Source organism: Durio zibethinus, chromosome 2, assembly GCF_047325235.1.
Source record: "Durio zibethinus cultivar Kanyao isolate XHJ-2024 chromosome 2, ASM4732523v1, whole genome shotgun sequence".
Classification (NCBI taxonomy): domain Eukaryota; kingdom Viridiplantae; phylum Streptophyta; class Magnoliopsida; order Malvales; family Malvaceae; genus Durio; species Durio zibethinus.
Genome location: NC_143163.1, coordinates 2,013,153 through 2,033,705, shown reverse-complemented (window position 1 = coordinate 2,033,705; position 20,553 = coordinate 2,013,153). Strand labels below are relative to the sequence as shown.

Sequence of the window (20,553 nt, the reverse complement as noted above, 5' to 3'; positions counted from 1 at the left end):
GAGTCACATGGTTCATTGCAGTGCTTTTGAAATAGATGGTTAATCGGCGAGATTCATTGAAAAAGGAATACGAAAAGGAGGAATATGCAATAGAAGCAAAATTTTCTAAGTATATTTGACTTTGACATAAGACTATTACATTTGTGTTGTATTTAATGTACTAGATGAAGTCAAATGATATTTGAGGCTAGCTAATGGTTGAGTATGTTGAGAATATTGACTCTGACTTTGATCAGGTGCCTAAACAGACCCTGAAACCCTTCTTTGGAGTCTTGAATGCAAGACTCTGTTTTTTTTGTAGTTTATTTTGAACATTCTCAATTTGCGTGATGTCAGATATGCTTGTTGCAAGGGATAGCTATGTAGCTTCAACATTTGCCATTTCATTGATCTGCGGTACTCTTTCACTTCCTACTCCTTTTGTCTGCAATAGCTTTGAGACTAGTGACCAACAGCTCATCTTTTATTCTTTCTTAGGCCCAAAAGTAAAGGACAAAAAGGATTCTAGGACACTGAGAGTTACCGCTTGCACTTCCCTTACGAGGCTAACCATGGCTCCGGTCTCATTGAAAACAGTGCTTTGCTTATTTTCCTGATGCTTCAAATTCTTTAGGGTCTTCAAGATTTTCCTTTTAGCTGCCTTCCTACAGTTCAATTATTTTCTAACCTCGTTAACAAGCCCTGTTATAGCACCTCTCTTTTGATGCATGATAGATTGAAGTTCTAGTGTGCATTCCTTTACTTGCAATAGGGCATCCTTGCACACGAGTAAAAGCTAAGATATCCATTTAACGGCTCATTGACATATTCCCTCCGCTGCTCTTGGGCTGAGTGAGAGGCGAAGCAGCTTATCAATGCAATCATGGAAATCTTTAAGGCTACTGAGTTTATGGTTGAAGGCTGATGATGTAGATGCAGATTCTGATGAAGCCAATCTTTTCAAATGCTCTTCAACCTCTGTAGTTAGTGGGTGTGATCTAGATGGCAAGTCATTAGAATGAGCATGGTAACAGGTTCGGATATTGGAAGCAGTGGTGGCCATTATTTCTGCTGGAGATAGAACTTAGCACTTGTGTTCTCAAGTCAATCTGGCAATTTGCCTTCTTTTCTTCATCTACCCAATATATATGATGTGATGGGGAAGACATGAATAATCTCATCCTTTCAAATTGCATTTAAAGGTAATATTGGACTTGACCAGCTTTGCAATTCATTAACTGTAATGCTCCAGCTCAAATAATAATTAGGCTAGACTAATATTAAAATTTATCAGTTTATTAAGACATTATTTAATAAAAGAAAAAGGGTTGAAGTATTAGATAAAAAAAAAATCTAATTATCGTGAAATAGAAAGAAAATAGAGTTCTTCTTCCTCATCTTCTTTAGAGTTAGAAAATATGAAAAATCAAGTTGGAGATTCACAATCAGAGACTACAATCAAGTTAATCCCTTAAAAGTTTATTTAAAAAGAAATATCAAGTTGATTGTTATTATTTGGAGTTGAAGTTTTGAGAGCAAAAACAAAAAAAAATCATGAAATCTTTCATTAATATTAATGATCTATTTGGATAAATTACTGGGCTTTGTTTATTTCATATTCTTAAGATTTATTGATGATTATTGAATGGAGTTTGAAGGCTGAAAATAAGGATTTGAGTTTTTAAAGATTAAATGAAAAATTCTATTTTTGAATGAGATGTTGTGATCTGTAATAATGAATTAAAATAAAATTTTGTATTAATGGATAGATTATTGCTGTGATTATTATATATCATTGGAAAGTATGTTGAATCTACTTTCTAATGAAATAAACAGAAGTTGAATTCGAGTTCTCTATGAAGAGTTGTTTAATTTCTACTTAAGGATGTGCAGGCTATCTAGTAGCAGCAATGAAGAATTTCGAAATTCTTCTTAATTTTTATACAAGAAATTATGTATTGAGCCATACATGTTAAGAAGGTCATTGAATCTACTTTTCAACGAAATAAGGGGAATTGAATTTGGAGTTTCTTGTGAATAAATGTGTAATTTTTATTAGAAGGTATACATGCTGTCTAGCAGTAGCATCCGACGTGGATTTCAAAAATTGTTATAATTAATCTACAAGAAATTACGAGATGTGCCATATATGGTTAGAAAGCTTATCAAGTCTAGTTTCTAATGCATTAAAGAGATCATAATTTTGATTTGGTTATTTTGAGATATGACTGTTTTAATGAAAAGAGGTCAGGCTGTTAATATTAATTAGTTAAGTTAACCCTTTGTGTAACTTAGTTGATTTTTGTATAAATGCTCTCAAAAAGGGTTGATTAAATTTTGATTTATTGAAATGATCTTGGATAGGCCATTAATTATTTTGAGAGAAAAACTAAGTGGTGAAATCGAATGGAGGTAAGTAGAATCCCACACACTTTTTTTGTTTTCGAAACTATGTATATATGTATGTTTTTAATTGAATGAATATTTTATTTCATTATTTTCAATGTATGAAAATAGGATCAAGCATATGATTATTTTGTGTTTTTTTATATAAACGATGAATCATACTTATGAATGAAATGAGAAAATTATTTATGTTTAAAGAATGATTTTATGATAGCTACATTTTTATATCTCTAGGAAGTGAGATCATCTACAACAAAACTAGTTCTACGATCCTAGCTAACGGGTAATAGTAGTTAGCAAAGACATGATCATACGACCCTGACTAACAGGTAATAGTGGTTAGCACAAAGCCCTAGCTAGCGGGTTATAATAGTTAGCAATGATCATGATGAGAAAATTATCGATACGGTCAATGTCACGGGTTATGACAATGACCGTAGCTAACGATAAACCAATGATAATGATGATTTACGATGATTTTTAATGATTGATCCATGATTTGATTTGATTATGATATTTGAATGATAGCATATTTTACAATGATTTATGAAGTGACATATTTTGACTTGATTTATGAATTTATTAAATATTTGACAAAACGATGATCTTGAAATGTTTTGATATTATGATTTGATGAATGGTTTTAATGATCTATATGATGTGTAAGAAAATAATGCTTGATCTGATAAGGTGTGTGAGGCTATACTTACTGAGTTGTGATTTGCTCATTCTCTTTTTACTTTTTTTTTACAAATTACTAAGTGATAAGTTTGGTTAGTTTTGTGTGAAACTAAAAGATAAAATTGGTAAGATTACTTAATCATCGGAGAATATGTTGGCCAATAAGATTTTAAAAGGTAGTTTTATATTTTATATAATTTGTATTTGGATATATAAAGATGTATTATCAGTTGGATTAAAGATATAGATTTTAGTTTGTAGATTATTTTATTGAAGAATTTTAGAATGTTTAAGAAAGAAGGTTTAGTATTACTTTAAGATTTTCTTCAAGATAATACGATCATATTACGTCTTGATATTGGGACGTGACATTAACATAATTGTTTTAATTAGTAAACTCCTAATATATCTTGATTCTTGAGATAAGACTATACTATTTAATGGGCGATGCTTGAGCAGTTTTAAAATTTTTCCACAGACAATGGCTATTGTTTCTACTGTTTTCTTTGCACTTCTGCCTGCCAGGATTAATTTATTGTCATGCAGGAGGCAAGCAAGATCTGCAGACAATCTCAACTGCTACACATTTTATACCACGGAATAGAAAATGCTTGGAGTTTAATGATTGACGTTGCATGGTTATTAAGCTGTCCTCCTAACTGAAAACACAGCCATAACATTTAAGTTTCAGCCTGTTATCTTACTTGAATTGGTGTATGCATCCATGTGAAAGATCAGTTTTGCAGAGTGATAATATATTTTTTCGTTTAATTTTGAGACAATAGGAATCCTAACAGCTTCAAACTTCAGTAATTGCTTTTCTTTTTTTTTTTTTTTGGTTCTATTGTTTTCGGAACTCTAGGAGGTTGCTGGTTATGTGCACCTACAATTTTAAGATATTTAATTATAATTATCTTTGTATTTTATGTTTTAGGATTTATCATTATTTTTTAGTTAGGATTATTTGTTAATTGATAATGATTATTTATATTTATCATTATCCTTTAGGATTTATAAAGGTCAATGTTATGAGTTGAGGTTAAATCAAAATAAATCCAAAAAATTGAGTTTTTTTTTTTAAAACTATTTTTATTGTCTTGCTTATTAATTTGGTACATAATATTTTGGTATCAAGCATGTTGAGATGTTAGATCAAAGACTTGCCAAGTTAGTGCAATCAATAAGATTGGTATATAAATATATATATATATATGTCATGATTTTGCGTTTGAATCTAATAGTTTCATATAAAGTTGATTATGATGATGGTTGAAAGAGGTGGAAATTTTTTAAGCTGTCAAAAATTTTTTGTCAAATCAAGCACCAGATTTCCTTCTCAAGTCAGAATCATCCAATAACTTTGAGTTTAGGTGGAAAATTTGATCATCTTGCCATCTTTACAATTGCGAGATTATCAAATTTTGTTTAACAAAGAGGTTGATTTTATTTTAGATGAATGACACTCTTAATAGATTAACTTTAATCAAATAGCCATGACATGAGGTATGTTGGAACGATTCAGTTCATTTGTTTCAATTTTAATTTATTTGAGTAAAATTCATCAACAATTGAAACAGTGTAGAAGAATATAGGAAAATGCGAGCGTTGATTTTCAAGTTTTAATCGTTGAGGACAAAAGTTTTTTTAAGGAAGGTGGAATGTTACATACATTTATAATTTATCATTACATATGCACGTAACATACGTCATTTTTGGAAGAAGAAAGTAAAAGCAAGAGCCAAAGATTAAATTTTTAGTCGACCTAATCGAATTTGCTTAGCTCATCACCGAGTTAACTCAGCTTTCTTAAATTTCCTTCAAACCTTCTAGCATTTTGACTGCAGACTACTTAGTTTGTTACATATTGATGAAGACGACGAAGGAGGCATCCTTAGCCAGTCCTGCATGGATGTTCCTCTACTTGGGAACGCAGTGGATGAGGTCTACAAGGTAAGCTGTCTTATATATATAAGCATTGTGTATATCATTGAAATTTTGTCTGCTTATTTGATGAGTTATGTTCAACAATTAGTCCTGATCCCTAAGTTTCCCTGCAAAGAATTAACACTAAATGTATGAAGAAAAATGTAGATTTATTCATGAAACTTGTATTCATTTATGATCAGATCAAGTAGACACGTATTTTTTAGCCATTTACAAGGATGTACAGCAAAATTGTGGAAAGTTTTTCTGATGCCATCAGTTATAATTTTCTGCAGCTAATGGCTGAGGATGTTCAGAACAGAGACTCTAATTTTGATCAAGAGCCTAAGCACGCACTCCACTCCGTCTTCAAGATCTCGAATGCTTGACTCCAATTTCTGCAACTCAATTTTTGCATTCTCAATGCTCATGTAACTAGATTTTCTATTCTTGTGACCAATGAGAGCGCCAAAAACAGCATCCACTTTCCCAAATTCGTTGGTTTCTGTTGCTTCTCCCCCGCATGTCACGCGTTTCGAGTTGGAGTGCATCAACTTGGACACCAAAGACCATTTGGAAGATTTTGGTTGCATCTTCGTGCCACTGATATAGGACAAGAGTGATTCAAACACTGTGAAGGTAACTCCTCCTACCTCCCTCAACATCCTAATTGTATCTTCAACTTCAATTTCCAAGTCACATTTACTCTTCAAATCTCTCAAAGACTTGTTTGTTAACTTCTTTGCTTTCTTCCTTGAAGCCAAGTATGCCTTAGCTTCATTTGTGAACCCAGTTTCATCACCTCTTCTTCTTCTCAAAATTGATTGAAGTTCTTGGGTATCTTCCTTGGCCTGCAATAATGCATCCTTGGCCACACCACATACATCCAAGAGCCTAAGAGACCCATTCAATAACTCATTAATCTGTTTATCATTGCATTGTTGGGCTAAGGAGTTTTGTGAGAGAGGCAATTGAAGCAAACTATCAACCAACTCATACAGATCTCTAAGGCCACTTAGTTTTTGTCCGATTGATGAAGATGATGCTGAGGCTGCTTCATTGGACTTTAGCCTACAGATATGCTTATCTATTTGAGGAATAAGAGGATGAGGCCTAGCAGGCAAGCTGTTTGAACGAGCATGAAAATTGGATTTTGGGTTCAAAGGTGAAGAAGCCATCTTTCGTCTTAGATCAAAAGGCTAAAAGGCAACAATGTACAATTTGATCAAGTCAATGCATCTTCCCCCCCTAGCTCCGATCATATATATTGGCGAGAGGGAGACAAAAGGAATCTCGTCTGCAACCTCCATGAGTCGTAACGTGATCCTGATCCGGATCACAACATTTTTGCTGCCAATGTTTGCTCAATGTCTCCTCCCAGCCCTAGTTACCACACAATTATGATCTCATCAAACGAATCTTTTTAACAGAAATGATGCTTAATTATTGTGCATGAGTGGCACTGAGGCCCCTGTCTCCTCTCATGCAATAAACAATCATCTACTCGTCCAATCCCTTCTGTATAGTTGTGCAATTTTCCAAGAAAGAGTGATTGCAGATCACACATCTGCTCAATATTTGGTTTTGCAAAAATGGTCCTACATATCAGGCTGAGGTATGCTCATTGGGGGACAAGATTCCAGTGCTGCTCGTGCTAAAATTTGAATAATTTGTAAAGGAAAAACAAACTACAGCCACATCTACAGGTAGCAGACAAGATAAAAAAGAGGCCACATTGCTTGAACGGTGGTAGGATAGACAGGATTGCAAAGCCACTCGTGCAAACTTGAAATCTGAAATTCAGTTGATTGAAGCTAATTTTTTGTGCAACCATAAACCATAAGGTAAAGATGAACGCTGCATTTGAAGTGCTCTTGATGGCCTCATGCTTATGATTCCCGCGTGCAGTAACCACTGTTATTGATGCCCGCGTGCAGTAACCACTGTTATTGATGCTAATTAAAGAGTTTTGTGGTTGATCAATCAAATGCAAAATGGTACAGATAAGACTGTAATGCAAGAGGAAGGTAAGATCCTTATACTTGGTTTTGCAATCTTTACATTATATTATAGAACATCATGAGGGTAACAATTTGTTAGTGGTTGAAGCAACTAGGTATGGCATTTCTACTGCAACTTTCGCAATATGTTCTGCCATTTGATCAGTTTAGGTAGCATGATGGATCTGTGTATGGTGATCCATACTGTTAGGCAAACAACTTTTGTAGTAGTTAAACAAACTTTTGTATTTTCGAAGCCTATAAATTAATGAAATGAAGCTCATGATCTGATGAGCCAATTTATTGCAAGTGACATACTAGTTTCTTCTGTTTTCTCCTTTGTTCTTCCTCTGCTCTAAATCCTTCAATTAGGATCAGAGCAATCTTTAAGGTTTTAGAGGACCTGTGAGCTCCTAAAATTGAGTGAAAAGCCATCAAACACTTACCAGCCAACTTTTGTCAACCTTAAATGGCCTCAAGCAGTTGCTCATTACCTCTACCTCCTATTTTTTCTGATGAGAGCTACTAGATATGGGCTGTCAAAATAAAGACATATTTGAGTGCTTTTGATTTGTGGAAAGTGATGAAAAATGAGAATGAACCACCACAACTTCCTGTAAATCCAACAATAACTCAAATGAAAAATTATAGTGAAAAAAAAGCAAAGAGGTACAAGGCTAAAAGTTGTATTGAGTCTTCAGTTTCTAATGATATATTCATTAGAATCATGACTTGTGAAACTGCAAAACAAGCTTGGGATGTGCTCAAGAAAAAATTTCAAGGCAGTGACAAGATAAGACAAATGCAAGTGTTGAATCTTAGAAAAGAGTTTGAAGTCTTAAAGATGAAGAAGTCTGAAAATTTAAAAGAGTACAATGACAGACTCATGAAGATAGTAAACAAGATTAGATTACTTAGTGAGGAGCTGTCAGATAAAAGAATTATGGAGAAGGTTCTTGTCAACTTACCAAAAAGGTTTGAGTCAAAAATTTCATCCCTTGAAGACTCCAAGGACCTGATCAAAATAACTTCAGTAGAATTGTTCAATGCTTTGCAAGCTCAAGAGCAAAAAAGGGATATCAGACAATAGGATTTAACAGAAAGTGCTTTTACAGCCAAAGAGAAAGGCAAGATACAAATAGAAAGCAAATGCAGAAAATAAGGAGATCGAAGAAACAAAGGTTTTGGAAACAATGGAAAGAAAGGAAAATTTTCACATTGTTCTCACTGTAAAAAGATCACTCACTTAGAGAAATATTACTAGTACAGACCTGACATACAATGTAAGCATTGTAAGCAGCTTGGTCACATGGAGAAGGTATGTAAAAATAAAAAACAACAGTAGCTAGATCAACAACCTAGAGTTGTTGACAACAAACAATAGCTAAAAGAGCAAGTTTTTGTTGCAACTTGCTATGGAACCAGAACCTCCTCAAGTATATGGCTCATTGACAGTGGTTGCAACACCATATGACATTTGATATCAACATGTTCAAAGAACTAGACAAGACTTATACCTTTAAAGTCAAAATAGGTAATGATGATTTTATATAACTCAAAAGAAAAAGAGTAGTGGCAGTTGAGATACCAACAGGTACCAAACTCATTTCAGATGTGCTATTTATGCCTAAAATAGATTGAAACCTGTTAAGTGTAGGACAGTTACTAGAAAAGAACTACTCTTTAGTTTTCAAATACAAGGCATGCATAATTCATGATCTCACTAACCATGAACTCTTTACTATTAATATGAAAGAAAAATGTTTTTCCTTCCTCTGCATATGCTAATTCACATGATGAATCTTCTTTATGGCATAAAAGGATGGGACATTTCAACTACAATGCATTGAATTTCATGCATAAAAATGATCTTGTATTAAACATACCTATTGTTGAAGTTAGTGTTGGAGTGTGTAAAGTCTGTCAGCTAAGAAAACAAAGTAAGTTGCCATTTGCAATTAACAAAGCATAGAGGGCAACTGAAAAACCACAACTTGCTCATATTGATGTTTATGGCCCTATGAAAACCTTGTCCTTGAATGGCAGTAGATATTTCATTGCTTTTATAGATGATTTTACCACAATATGTTGGATTTACTTCATGAAACAAAAGTCTGAAGTTACAGATGTATTTTAAAAGTTTAAGGCTTGGATTGAGAATCAAAGTGGATGCAAAATCAAGATCATAAGGTCAGACAATGGTACTGAATACACATCTAACAGGTTTAATGCATTTTGTGAAGCTGCAGGAATTGAACACCAACTAACAGCAACTTACGCTCCACAACAAAATGGAGTCAGTGAAAGAAAGAATAGAACAGTCATGGAGATGGCAAGATGCATGCTATTTGAGAAGAATCTTTCCAAAAAATTTTGGACAGAGGCAGTCAATACCTCTATCTACTTGCTCAATAGGCTACCCAAAAAAGCTTTAAAGGGAAAAACTCTTTTCGAAGCCCGGTATAGAAGCAAACCATTAATGCAGCATCTTAGAGTTTTTAACAGCATCTGTTATGTGTTCGTTCCTGATATCAAAAGGGACAAGCTTGATCAAAAAGTAAAAGTCTGTATTTTTTTGGGCTACAACAATATCACCAAAGGCTATAGGACTTACAATCCACTTACAGACAAGATGATTGTAAGCAAAAATGTGAGATTTAATGAGCAAGCTGCCTGAAATTGAAAAAAGTAAAAGGGAGAATCAGTCAAGCAAACTATTACAGACATAATAAGTTTTCAAAATCAAGAAGATTATATGTTTGAAAATAAAATCATTGATCATGAACTAGTGAGAGAAATCAGACCACTCACAGATATTTATCAAAGATCAAATGTTGCCATTCTTAAACCTGCAAGCTTTAAAGAAGCTGTCAAATTTTTAAAATGGAGAAATGCCATGAAGAAAAAGATTCATATGATTGAGAAAAATCAAACATGGATGCTGGTTGACAGACCAAGCAACAAAAATATCATTGGTGTTAAATGGATTTTCAGAACAAAGTTGAATGTTGATGGTTCCATCAACAAACTTAAAGCTATATTGGTAGCTAAAGGCTACTCCCAACAGCTTGGTGTTGATTTTTTAGAGACATTTGCTCCAGTTGCAAGGTTGGACACCATAAGGCTGCTATTAGCCTTAACAACTCAGCAAAGTTGAAAAATATACCAACTTGATGTCAAATCTGTCTTCTTGAATGGTTATCTTAAATAAGAGATTTACATTGAACAACCTGATGATTTTATTGCCAAAGGAGATGAGGGCAAAGTCTATCTACTCAAAAAGGCTTTGTATGGATTAAAACAAGCTCCAAGAGCTTGAAATTCCAAAATTGATGATCATTTGTTGAAGTTAGGATTCAAGAAAAGCCTTAATGAAGCAACATTGTACATTAAAGTTCTTAACAGTAATAATTTGTTGATTGTTTCTTTGTATGTTAATGATCTTTTGGTGACAAGTAGCAAATCAACTCTTGTGGAGGATTTTAAACTCCAAATGCAAGAAGTTTTTTAGATGATAAATATGAGAGAAATGTCTTATTTTCTTGAAATGAAGATTCATCAAGACCAGCAATGAATCTTCATTTGTCAAAGAAAATATACAAATGAAATCTTGAATAAGTTTGGGATAAAAAATTGTAAACTAGTCAACACCCTTTTGGCTCAAAATGAGAAGCTCATTAAGAAAGATGGAGCTAACAAAGTTGATGGTTCTATTTATAGAAGCTTGGTTGGTTGCTTATTGTATTTGACAGCAACAAGACCATACATCATGTATGCTACAAATTTACTCTTTAGATTCATGCAAATCCTAGTGAGTTGCATTTTAAGGTTGTAAAAAGAGTGTTAAGATATGTCAAAGGAACCAATGAAGTTAAAATTTGGTTCAAGAAGAATGAAAGTTCAAGATTGGTTTAATTCACAAACAGTGACTGGGCTGGCTCTCATGAAGATATGAAAAGCACTTCAGGCTTTGTGTTCTTCATTGGATTAAATGTGTTCAGCTGAAATTTAAAGAAACAAGAAACTGTGGCTCAATTGACAGCAGAAGCAGAGTATATAGCTACTGCAGCTGCTGTCAATTAAGTAATTTGGCCAAGAAAAATTTTGATGGATTTGAGTCAAAAGCAAGATAATCCAACAGAAATTTTTTGTGATAATCAATCAACAATTGCAATGGTCAAGAACCCTGTGTTTCATCGAAGAACTACGCATATTAAGATCAATTATCACTTTATTAGAGAAGTTGAAGCTGAGAATGAAGTGAAGCTAGTGCATTGCAAGTTAGAAGATTGCAGATATTCTGACCAAGGCCTTACCAAAGGCAAGGTTTAATAAGGAAAAGTCTTGGTGTTTCCAGTAGAAATGTCAAGGATGAGTGTTAGTGGTTGAAGCAACTAGGTATGGTATTTCTACTGTAACTTTTGTAATATGTTCTGCCATCTGATCAGTTTAGGTAGCATGATGGATCTGTGTATGGTGATCTATACTGTTAGGCAAATAACTTTTGTAGTAATTAAACCAACTTTTGTATTTTTTAAACCTATAAATTAATGAAATAAAACTCATTTACTGCAAGTGACATTAATTTCTTCTGTTTTCTCCTTTGTTCTTCCTCTGCTCTAAATCCTTCACAATTACATATACAGGGCATAAGATGTCAAGAACGTTTTGATTTCTTAGAACGAGTGAAATATGAGTCAGCCATGCAAAAATCCGGATCTATATTGTAAGAATTTAATTGTTTTCTTTGAGACCAATTGGAATTTGACAGATTTTATTTTGATAAAGAAGCCATATTAGGTCCCTTCGCAATCAAATCATTTTGACAATGCAAATAGTGTTATCCTGTCAGCTATTTTTATGATCTAAACTCATTGAGTCGTGAGGTTCATTCCAATGCACTTGAAATAGATGGTTACTAAATGCAAAAAAGAACTAAAAAGTGAAGATGAAAAGTAGGAATATGCAATAGAAGCAAAATTTTCTGAAGTTTATTTTACTTTGGCAAAGCAATATTTTCCTCTATTGACCTTGTCTAATTTCTTTCATTGGAGATTTTTTTTTTTTTAATCTGAAAAGAAGGTTAAAATAAATGCTACTGACAAAGAAAATGAGACATGCAATGCTCATTATATTATGTGCGAAAGAGTAAATAGTTATAGTATGAAGAGCATATTTCATTTCTATACATGATTGACAGGTGGAGGTAATCACAATTTTTTACAGGGTGAGGATGCTGAGAAGGGAGACTCTAGCTTTGATCATACATCTGAAGAGGCACTCATGTCCATCTTCTAAATCTTGAATACACAGATCCAAGTCTTTTAGCTGGTCTTGCATCTCAAAATTCATGTTCTCAGATTTGCTTATCTTCTGACCCGCTAGTGATTTTAAAGCAGCCTCAACTTTTTCTAATTCATTTACGTTTCTTCCTACTTCCTCACATAATACTCTTTTGAGGTGCAATAGTTTCGAAATTAAAGACCAACTTCCAGGCTTTGGCCCTGAGATCACAGATAACAAATACTCAAACATGGAAGAAGTGACTGCTTCAACCTCCTGTAGCATGCTAACAATGGCCTTTGCCTCGTGATCTTCTGAAGGAGAGAAAATATGTTTTGTTTGCATGCCCTTCAAATTTCCCAATACCTTGTGGATAGTTGTTTTGACAACTTTTCCGGAGGTTAAGTACTTCCTCACCTCACTTAGAAGCTCAAGTTCACCACTCTTCCTTCTATGCAAAACTGATTGAATTTCATTTGTGCTCTCTTTTGTTTGCAGCACAACATCCTTCGTAGTTCTGTACAAGTCCAGGAGCCTCAGAGAACCATCCAACAACTCATGAACCTATTCTTTGTGTTTATTTTGTGCTAAAGCTTGCCGGGATAAAGGCAGCAGTCTGATATATATATATATAGAAGCATTGTGTATATCATGGAAATTTTGTCTGCATATTTGATGTGTTACGTTCAACAATTTCTCCTGATGCCTAAGTTTCCCTGCAAAGAATAAACAATTAATGTATAATAAAGAAAAATTTAGATTTGTTCATGAAACTTATATTCATTTATGATCAGATAAATTATACACGTATTTTTTTTGGCCATATACGAGGATGTACAGAAAAATTGTCGAAACTTTTTCAGATGCCATCAGTTATAATTTTCTGCAGCTAATGGCTGAGGATGTTGAGAATAGAAACTCTAGTTTTGATCAAGAGCCTAAGCACGCACTCCACTCCATCTTCAAGATCTTGAATGCTTGACTCCAGTTTCTGCAACTCAATTTGTGCATTCTCAGTGCTCACGTAACTAGATTTTCTATTCTTGTGACCAATGAGAGCGGAAAAAACAGCATCCACTTTCTCAAATTCGTTGGTTTGTGTTGCTTCTCCCTCGCATGTCACGCGTTTCGAGTTGGAGTGCATCAACTTGGACACCAAAGACAATTTGGAAGATTTTGGTTGCATCTTTGTGCCGCTGATATAGGACAAGAGTGATTCAAACACTGTGAAGGTAACTCCTTCTACCTCTCTCAACATGCTAATTGCATCTTTAACTTCATTTTCTAAGTCACATTTACTCTTCAAATCTCTCAAAGACTTGTTTATTAACTTCTTTGCTTTCTTCCTTGAAGCCAAGTATGCCTTAGCTTCATTTGTGAACCCAGCTTCATCACCTCTTCTTCTTCTCAAAATTGATTGAAGTTCTTGGGTATCTTCCTTGGTCTGCAATAAAGCATCCTTGGCTACACCACATACATCCAAGAGCCTGAGAGACACATTCAACAACTCATTAACATGTTTATCATTGCACTGTTGGGCTAAGGAGTTTTGTGAGAGAGGCAATTGAAGGAAACCATCAACCAACTCATACAGATCTCTAAGGCCACTTAGTTTTTTGCGGATTGATGGAGATGATGAAGAGGCTGTTTCATTGGACTTTAGCCTACAGATACGCTCATCTATTTGAGGAATAAATGGATGAGGCCTAGAAGGCAAGCTGTTTGAACGAGCATGAAAATTGGATTTTTGTTTGAAAGTTGAAGCCATCTTTTGTGTTAGATCAAAAGGCTAAAGGCTTCAATGTACAATTTGATCAACTCAGTGCCTCTTCCCCCTCTAGCTCCGATCATATATATTGGCAAGAGGGAGACAAAAAGAATCTCGTCTGCAACCTCCATGCGTCGCAACGTGATCCTGATCTGGATCACAACATTTTTGCTTCCAATGTATGCTCAATGTCTCCTCCCAGCCCAACTTACCACACAATTATAATCTCAACAAACTAATCTTTTAAACAGAAATGATGCTTAATTATTGGGCACGAGTGGCACTGAGGCCCTGTCTTCTCTCATGCAATAAACAATCATCTACTAGTACAATCCCTTCTGTATAGTTGGTTATGCAAAAATGATCCTACATATCAGGATGAGGTTTTCCTTATTGGGGAACAAGATTCCAGTGGTGCTTGTGCTAAATTTTGAATAATTTGTTTATGAAAAACAAACTACAGCCACATCTACAGGTTGCAAACGAGAAAAAGGAGGTCCCACTGCATGTTAGGTGGTAGGAGAGACAGGATTGCAAAGCCGCTTGTGCAAAGTGGAAAAACAAGTGTTGAAACCTCGCCGACTTGCCACATTACTCAAAAACTTTAGACAACAAATTGTTTCTTAGCATAAGACATAAAAGCAATTAGGAATGGCATTTAAGCCGTCTTCTATTTTTTCTTGCCTCCAAAACATGAGGACTCGGAAGATTGGTGGAAAAATATTATGTTAAACAGTTGCAGATATCAAGATGAGTAGTTAACCAACAATGGCGACAAGGCAAGTTGAGGCACAGGACACATTTTGAAAAAACTGTCACCTTTATCCATTTTTGTTATGAAAAGAATGAAAGAATGACTATAATTACACCTTTGCTCCAACATTCTGGGGAGTCTGTTAAGGCAAAATCGTATCAGTCTACAAGATAATTGCTTTTATAAGAGAAATTGAGAATTTTCTTCAGGAAACCCATCATTGAGACATGGTGGAGCCTCCTTGATGAGTTAAGCATATATTTGCAAACATTACGGACAGATACTCCATTCACAAATGGGAGGAAAATACATATTCTTTGCTATTTCATACAATTTCAATTTTCAAATTCAATTTCAAGCTCAGATTTTTACACAAACTTTGGGCAGCCTCAACAAGAATGGGTACAGGGGTGTAGAATCAATACTAGATGTTTGTTCTCATGATCCCTTCACCCCTCGTTGCTTCTTTTCTTCAAGCCCAGCAGCTTCATTCAACATGTCTGCGGCATCCTTATGCATGTCTAGTTTGGCAAGGGCAACTGATTGCATATAGAAGGCCGTGGGCCACTCAGGATTCACAATTTGCGCCTGCATTGCATCTGCAAGGGCACCATCTGGTGTTTCGCAAAATAGATAGCACAGACTGCGCCGAGCAAAAACAGTCGGGGAGACCATGGTTCCGACGTCTATGAACTGCATAGGAAGAAAAAGTAACCAAAAGGCTTCCATCCCAAATCAAGATGGTTTAATACTAGTCTATGTTTAACATTTGTCTCATTACAGCATGAGAAAAACTTATGCAGATGGTCAAGAGGGTCAACTTCAAGCACATAACCTCAATTACATAAATGGTCATTTTGGTCAAGAAAAGCTGCTTGATGATATGATAACTAACCTGTGGTGAACACTAATATATATTTCCACATATATATTTCCAAAGGAGAAAATTAAGAACACGAACCCCTTCCAAGATAAGAAAAGGATAGATGACAGGAAAACCAACAAACAGGAAATTCCATTAATACAATATCAATTGTCAAAGAACTATGGAAATGTCAAAACAATAACTTAGCACGTTAGCATCATTGACAAATTTTCAACCAAAGAATGTAAAACTTCTTGACAAGTTAAAGTCTTAAAGTTAAACCTGGGAATAACAGTCAATTGCAGTTTTAAAATCTTTATCACGGAATGCATAGTCCCCTCGCTTCCTAGCCTCAAGCATATCTCTCATCTGCTGAGTCCACTCTTGGAAAGATAACTGAAGCAATCCACAATTATATAAACTTCTTAGCAAAAGACTAAAGAAAATGGATTGAAGAAATCACTCATACAAGTCATTCACCTCATTAGTCCCTTCATCATCCTTGTAGTGATTCATCACCAATATCTGATGAATTGCTGTGAGGTCAAGTCGTGAACAGGCCTCACCCATTGGTGAAAGTGGACGCTGTAGAGTTGGTGGAGCTTCCTCATACTTTGAGATTCCAAGCATGACATAAGATGGAACCTGCAAACCAGGAGATATAATAATCAGGATCTAAAAAGAAAAGCACGCTCCTCTGATATTCAAAACAACAGAAACCAGATAATAAATGTAATGAAATTCACTCCATATCATGTTTTAGCTTTTGGACAGTTCAGGTAACGATAGCAGAGGTGAAGCACGTAAGGAAGCATTGATACAGAAGACCTTTAAGTATCTGGGACAACTCAGATACAAAAGTCATCATTTTTTCATCCGATCTAGGTCCATTGAGTGATTTAAATCACTATAGAAACCATATATGTGAAAATTTTCAACTCTTAACTAAAGGGAATAGATGCAACCTACAGGTCCAAAATCTTTGGCTCACCAATAAATTAAGAATAAATTATTATGAAACTGAATAGGTAAAAGCAGCAAAGTTCCTTACATCAGGTTTGGTATGCAATGGAGCAAGTGTGGCAATAATGTCCTTCGTACTGGGCCGCTCCCTCGGTTCATATTGCAAACATTCAGAGGCAAGGCCAACAACCACAGTTGCCTCCTCTGTAGAAAATTTTCCCTCTAAATGTGAATCCATGAGGAGAATGATGTTTTTACCTCGTATCATATCAAGTGCCTGCAACCATGCATAGCCATCAAGAATAAAACCAAAGTTTGTATCCTTCAAGATTAAAACTGTCATATAGTAAAACAGGTAAAAGCATAAGACAAGCAGCAGTTGAAAAGGAATAGTAAAGTTGGTAAGTACAAGATTTCAAAATTAATCAGAAATAAATGAATTGAACCATAGCAGTTAAATCTCATGAACTCACAATCCAAATAGCAAGTTCTCATTCACAAGAATTGCAAGAGTCCATAAGATAACTGATTCTGAGTTGCACAGTTTGAAAATGAAAGAAAACCTACACAATAGTACATGTGCATCCCTTGTACCACAATATAAGCCACTTAATCCACTTACATGACTAGGAGGGATGTGCTTCCCACTTAGCAAATCAAGAAGAACAGTGCCAAAGCTGTAAATAACACTTTGAGGGGTGACTCTCCCTACAATTTACAAGATTGTGGCAATAACAAGCATAAGTTCGAGAAAATTCAATGAAAAGAATCATGCAATTTGAAAAGAGAAAATAGTTGTCATACATCATAAAACAGTAATAATTGCTCAGAACAACACAATGACAGATAAAACAGCCAATAATACATCTGGAGATGATTTTCTACATGACATAGTAAAGATCAGAACAACTCATCTATGTGAACACAAAATCACAACCAATTAAACATTAACATCAGAATCCATTTTTATAAAAGCCTGGCCTCCAATTCCCTATTTGTATGCTCTATGAAAAATACTAACCAAGTTTCTGCCAGAGAAAGTGAGGAAGAAACAAAGATATCTAGAAGTTGCAATAGTAACTGTTGTAAGAAGAGGAAGTCTGCGAATGTTGGTAACCTAACATCATTCATATCATTTACTCAAACTTCATTGAAGAACATAAGAATGAAACACAAATGAAGAGAAGCCTTTTACAGGGAACACATGCAAGCAATTGAAGCAAAACCAATGGATTTGACATAAACCAATTATGTCAAGTAACATTAGTAAGGACCAAAGTAAATTCCAGATATGCGTAACAGGTATATCCCTTTACATTTGGACAAAATACTAACCACCAGAAATAAATCAAATAGCAAAGGAATTACCATTTCTTAGATACTCAGGAGGTGTGTAGGCAAGATTAGTACTATAACTTTTCCCATCCCTGCTATTTTTCATCAGGCCGAAACATGAAAGACGTGGATCACCATCCTACAAAATCCATTAGAAAGACATCAATTACTGCCCTAAGTGATAGTTAATGCTAGAGAAAGAGGCAGAAAATAAGTCTATACATAATAAGCAATCTTAAATTCAAGAGACCAATACCTCATCAAACATAACCCTGTAAGCATTTAAATCATGGTATAACGGATGGCCCTCACTGCTACAATAATCTAAAGCTTCGGCAATACAGGAAGCTACTCTTAAACGCACTGCCCACTCAATGGTTTGATTTTCCCCTGTATAATATGAACAAAGACGCAAGTTTAGTCTGAGATAAACAGAAAAGCCCAGATGTATTCTCAACCTAAATGCATCTAACTAAAAAAATAAAACAATCAAAGAATATTATCATTTATATCAAACTTACCAATAAAATCTACTTGTACTCTATCCTATAAAATCAGTATGGATTACAGAAACTCAATAAAATAGCAAGAAATTAAAACAAAAGTTCTTGGATAAACTGCTTTTAGCATGAACAAAGAATCAAGAATAACTGGAAGAGAAACAAAGGCTAAGCTAGAGTTACGTAAGGCATGTCATTGGCAACAATTAGCAAGACGTAAAAAATCAAGCCTAATAAATAAAACTACTTAAAACATGAGCAAGAAAGTTTTTTAAAAAAATTAAACAAAAAAAAATGGATTTCTTCTAGTTAAATGAGAATGAGAACTGACAATGAAACAAATGCTTAGCAAGAGTATCATTAATCATGTACTCAGCAACAAGCAGCCTTTCATCTCCATCACAGCAATACCCTATCAAATTTGCCAGCCTCCTGTGTCTCAACTTCCCTACTCCCCATGCTTCCTCCTAACCAAAATCCACAAAAACCCACTTCAAATATTTTTAACAAAAAACCCAAAAAAACAAAAAAAAAAAAAATAAAACCAAAAATAATTATAATAGCAATACCGCAAACTGTTTGGGGTCAGGCCAAGCCATCTTAGCGAACTTCTTAACAGCGATCCATTTCCTGTTTTGTAAACGACCTTTATAAACTAGGTTGGGAGCTTTTTCCCCACTTTCGGAAACTATGTTATCTGGACTGAAATTATTGGTTGCCGCTTTAAGGTTAGCCAAAGAGAATTCCAAGAAAGAAGGGACTCCATTAGTAGCAGCCGGGTCGGGTTCAGAACCCGAACCTGATTGATTATGGTTCCGTGGCTGCTGTACTTCTTGCTGAGTCTGTTCTTTTTCTGGATGGGTCTCTGTTAGAAAAGATGATTCACAACAACCCATAATTCAGTTTGATTGAAGCTCTCTTTTACTTTTCAGAACAGAAATCATAAGACAAAGAAAGACAAAAGGCTAATAAAAAATGGGTTTTAGGACTTTGAGGGGAGCTTTGGGTTTCTGTCTTTGTTACTATAACAAAGTAGTTTGTTTCCTTGTTTTAAAGGTTGAGTTTTTGTTATGTTTCAGGTTTTTTCTTGCCTTTGCGAGGAGGCTGTTCACTTCTAGCTTTTCCTTTTTCAATGCTTAACTGGTTGAGGTAATAAAGGAGGTGATCATTTCCGACTTTAAGACAGTGATACTCACTTTTTAATACAGCCCCTGGGAAATTACTAAGCTGCTTCTCTCAAGTTAAATCATAATTCATCAATCATAAATGCTTTTTCCTGGAGTACTTAAATTGCAAAATATTAGTATACCGTATTTACCTTCAGCTTCACACTGTTTTTTTTTTTTAGTTTCATAATTATTGTATTATAATTTATATCAATATATTAAATATTAAATATTTTTATTTTTAATAAACTTATATAAAATTTTTATTTAAAATTTTAAATTCGATAGCTTTCTTTTTTTTATCACTTTTTTATTATATAATTATAATCTCATATTTAAAATTATTTAGTCTTTAAAATCAATTTCACATTATTAAATATGAGTATAGGAGGAAAATTGGAAGTAAATGTGAAAGGAATGCTCTCTTTTACTTAAAAAATAAAGGAAAAGAAGACTCATTCATTCATTTTATTTATTTATTATAATTTTACCTTTGTTTTTTTTAGTTTTGTACCAATAATAGGGAAAATTGTGAAAGAAGTATGAGACTTTTCTCTTTCTTTTTTTCCTCTTTATTAATTTCCTTTTCAATATTTTTCCATTACCCTTTTACACTGTTCATGATAATACTATGAATAGAATAATCACAGTAAAGCAAAATGTATGAAACTTGTGTTGGCAGATGATAAATCATGTTTGTTAAGTGATTACATCAAAAATTCTATCAACTTTTGCTCTAATTTCATAAGAAAATGCCAAAAGGCTGGAAAAGTTCATTGAACCAAAAACTTCTACAAGTAACATATGAATGAGATTTATTAGGTGTCAACAAATTAGTCCTTTTTTACAGCTAAACTTGACCCATCAGTATTTGATTAAATTAAAATTTTTTATTAAACCTTATCATAAAAATGCCTTTACAACTATGTT

At 34.3% G+C, this 20,553-nt stretch overlaps 3 protein-coding genes and 1 pseudogene across 4 annotated transcripts; all 4 read right to left on the bottom strand.

Moving 5' to 3' along the window:
• Positions 1–5,267: 5,267 nt before the first annotated feature.
• On the bottom strand, positions 5,268–6,167 carry LOC111307996 (uncharacterized). Its single transcript, XM_022906368.2, has one exon. It carries the CDS (start codon positions 6,165–6,167, stop codon positions 5,286–5,288), a length of 882 nt encoding a protein of 293 aa, XP_022762103.2. The 3' UTR covers positions 5,268–5,285.
• A 5,714-nt stretch (positions 6,168–11,881) lies between these two features.
• Positions 11,882–13,096, bottom strand: LOC149519867 (uncharacterized; annotated as a pseudogene).
• LOC149519866 (uncharacterized) lies at positions 13,071–14,083 on the bottom strand. Its single transcript, XM_089745008.1, has one exon. It carries the CDS (start codon positions 14,038–14,040, stop codon positions 13,162–13,164), a length of 879 nt encoding a protein of 292 aa, XP_089601134.1. The 5' UTR covers positions 14,041–14,083; the 3' UTR covers positions 13,071–13,161.
• Positions 14,084–15,052: 969 nt separating this feature from the next.
• Positions 15,053–19,825, bottom strand: LOC111308700 (serine/threonine-protein kinase BSK1-like). 2 transcript variants are annotated; one of them, XM_022907233.2, is made up of 10 exons: positions 19,027–19,695; positions 18,789–18,924; positions 18,214–18,347; positions 17,991–18,096; positions 17,245–17,330; positions 16,711–16,899; positions 16,140–16,304; positions 15,942–16,055; positions 15,690–15,757; positions 15,053–15,487 (listed from the first exon to the last, which is right to left on the bottom strand). In XM_022907233.2, exons 1-10 carry the CDS (start codon positions 19,351–19,353, stop codon positions 15,481–15,483), a joined length of 1,332 nt encoding a protein of 443 aa, XP_022762968.1. In that variant the 5' UTR covers positions 19,354–19,695; the 3' UTR covers positions 15,053–15,480. The 2 variants fall into 2 exon arrangements, with proteins under 2 accessions (XP_022762968.1, XP_022762967.1); XM_022907232.2 differs by lacking the exon at positions 15,690–15,757 and having other exon boundaries at positions 19,027–19,825.
• Positions 19,826–20,553: the final 728 nt, after the last annotated feature.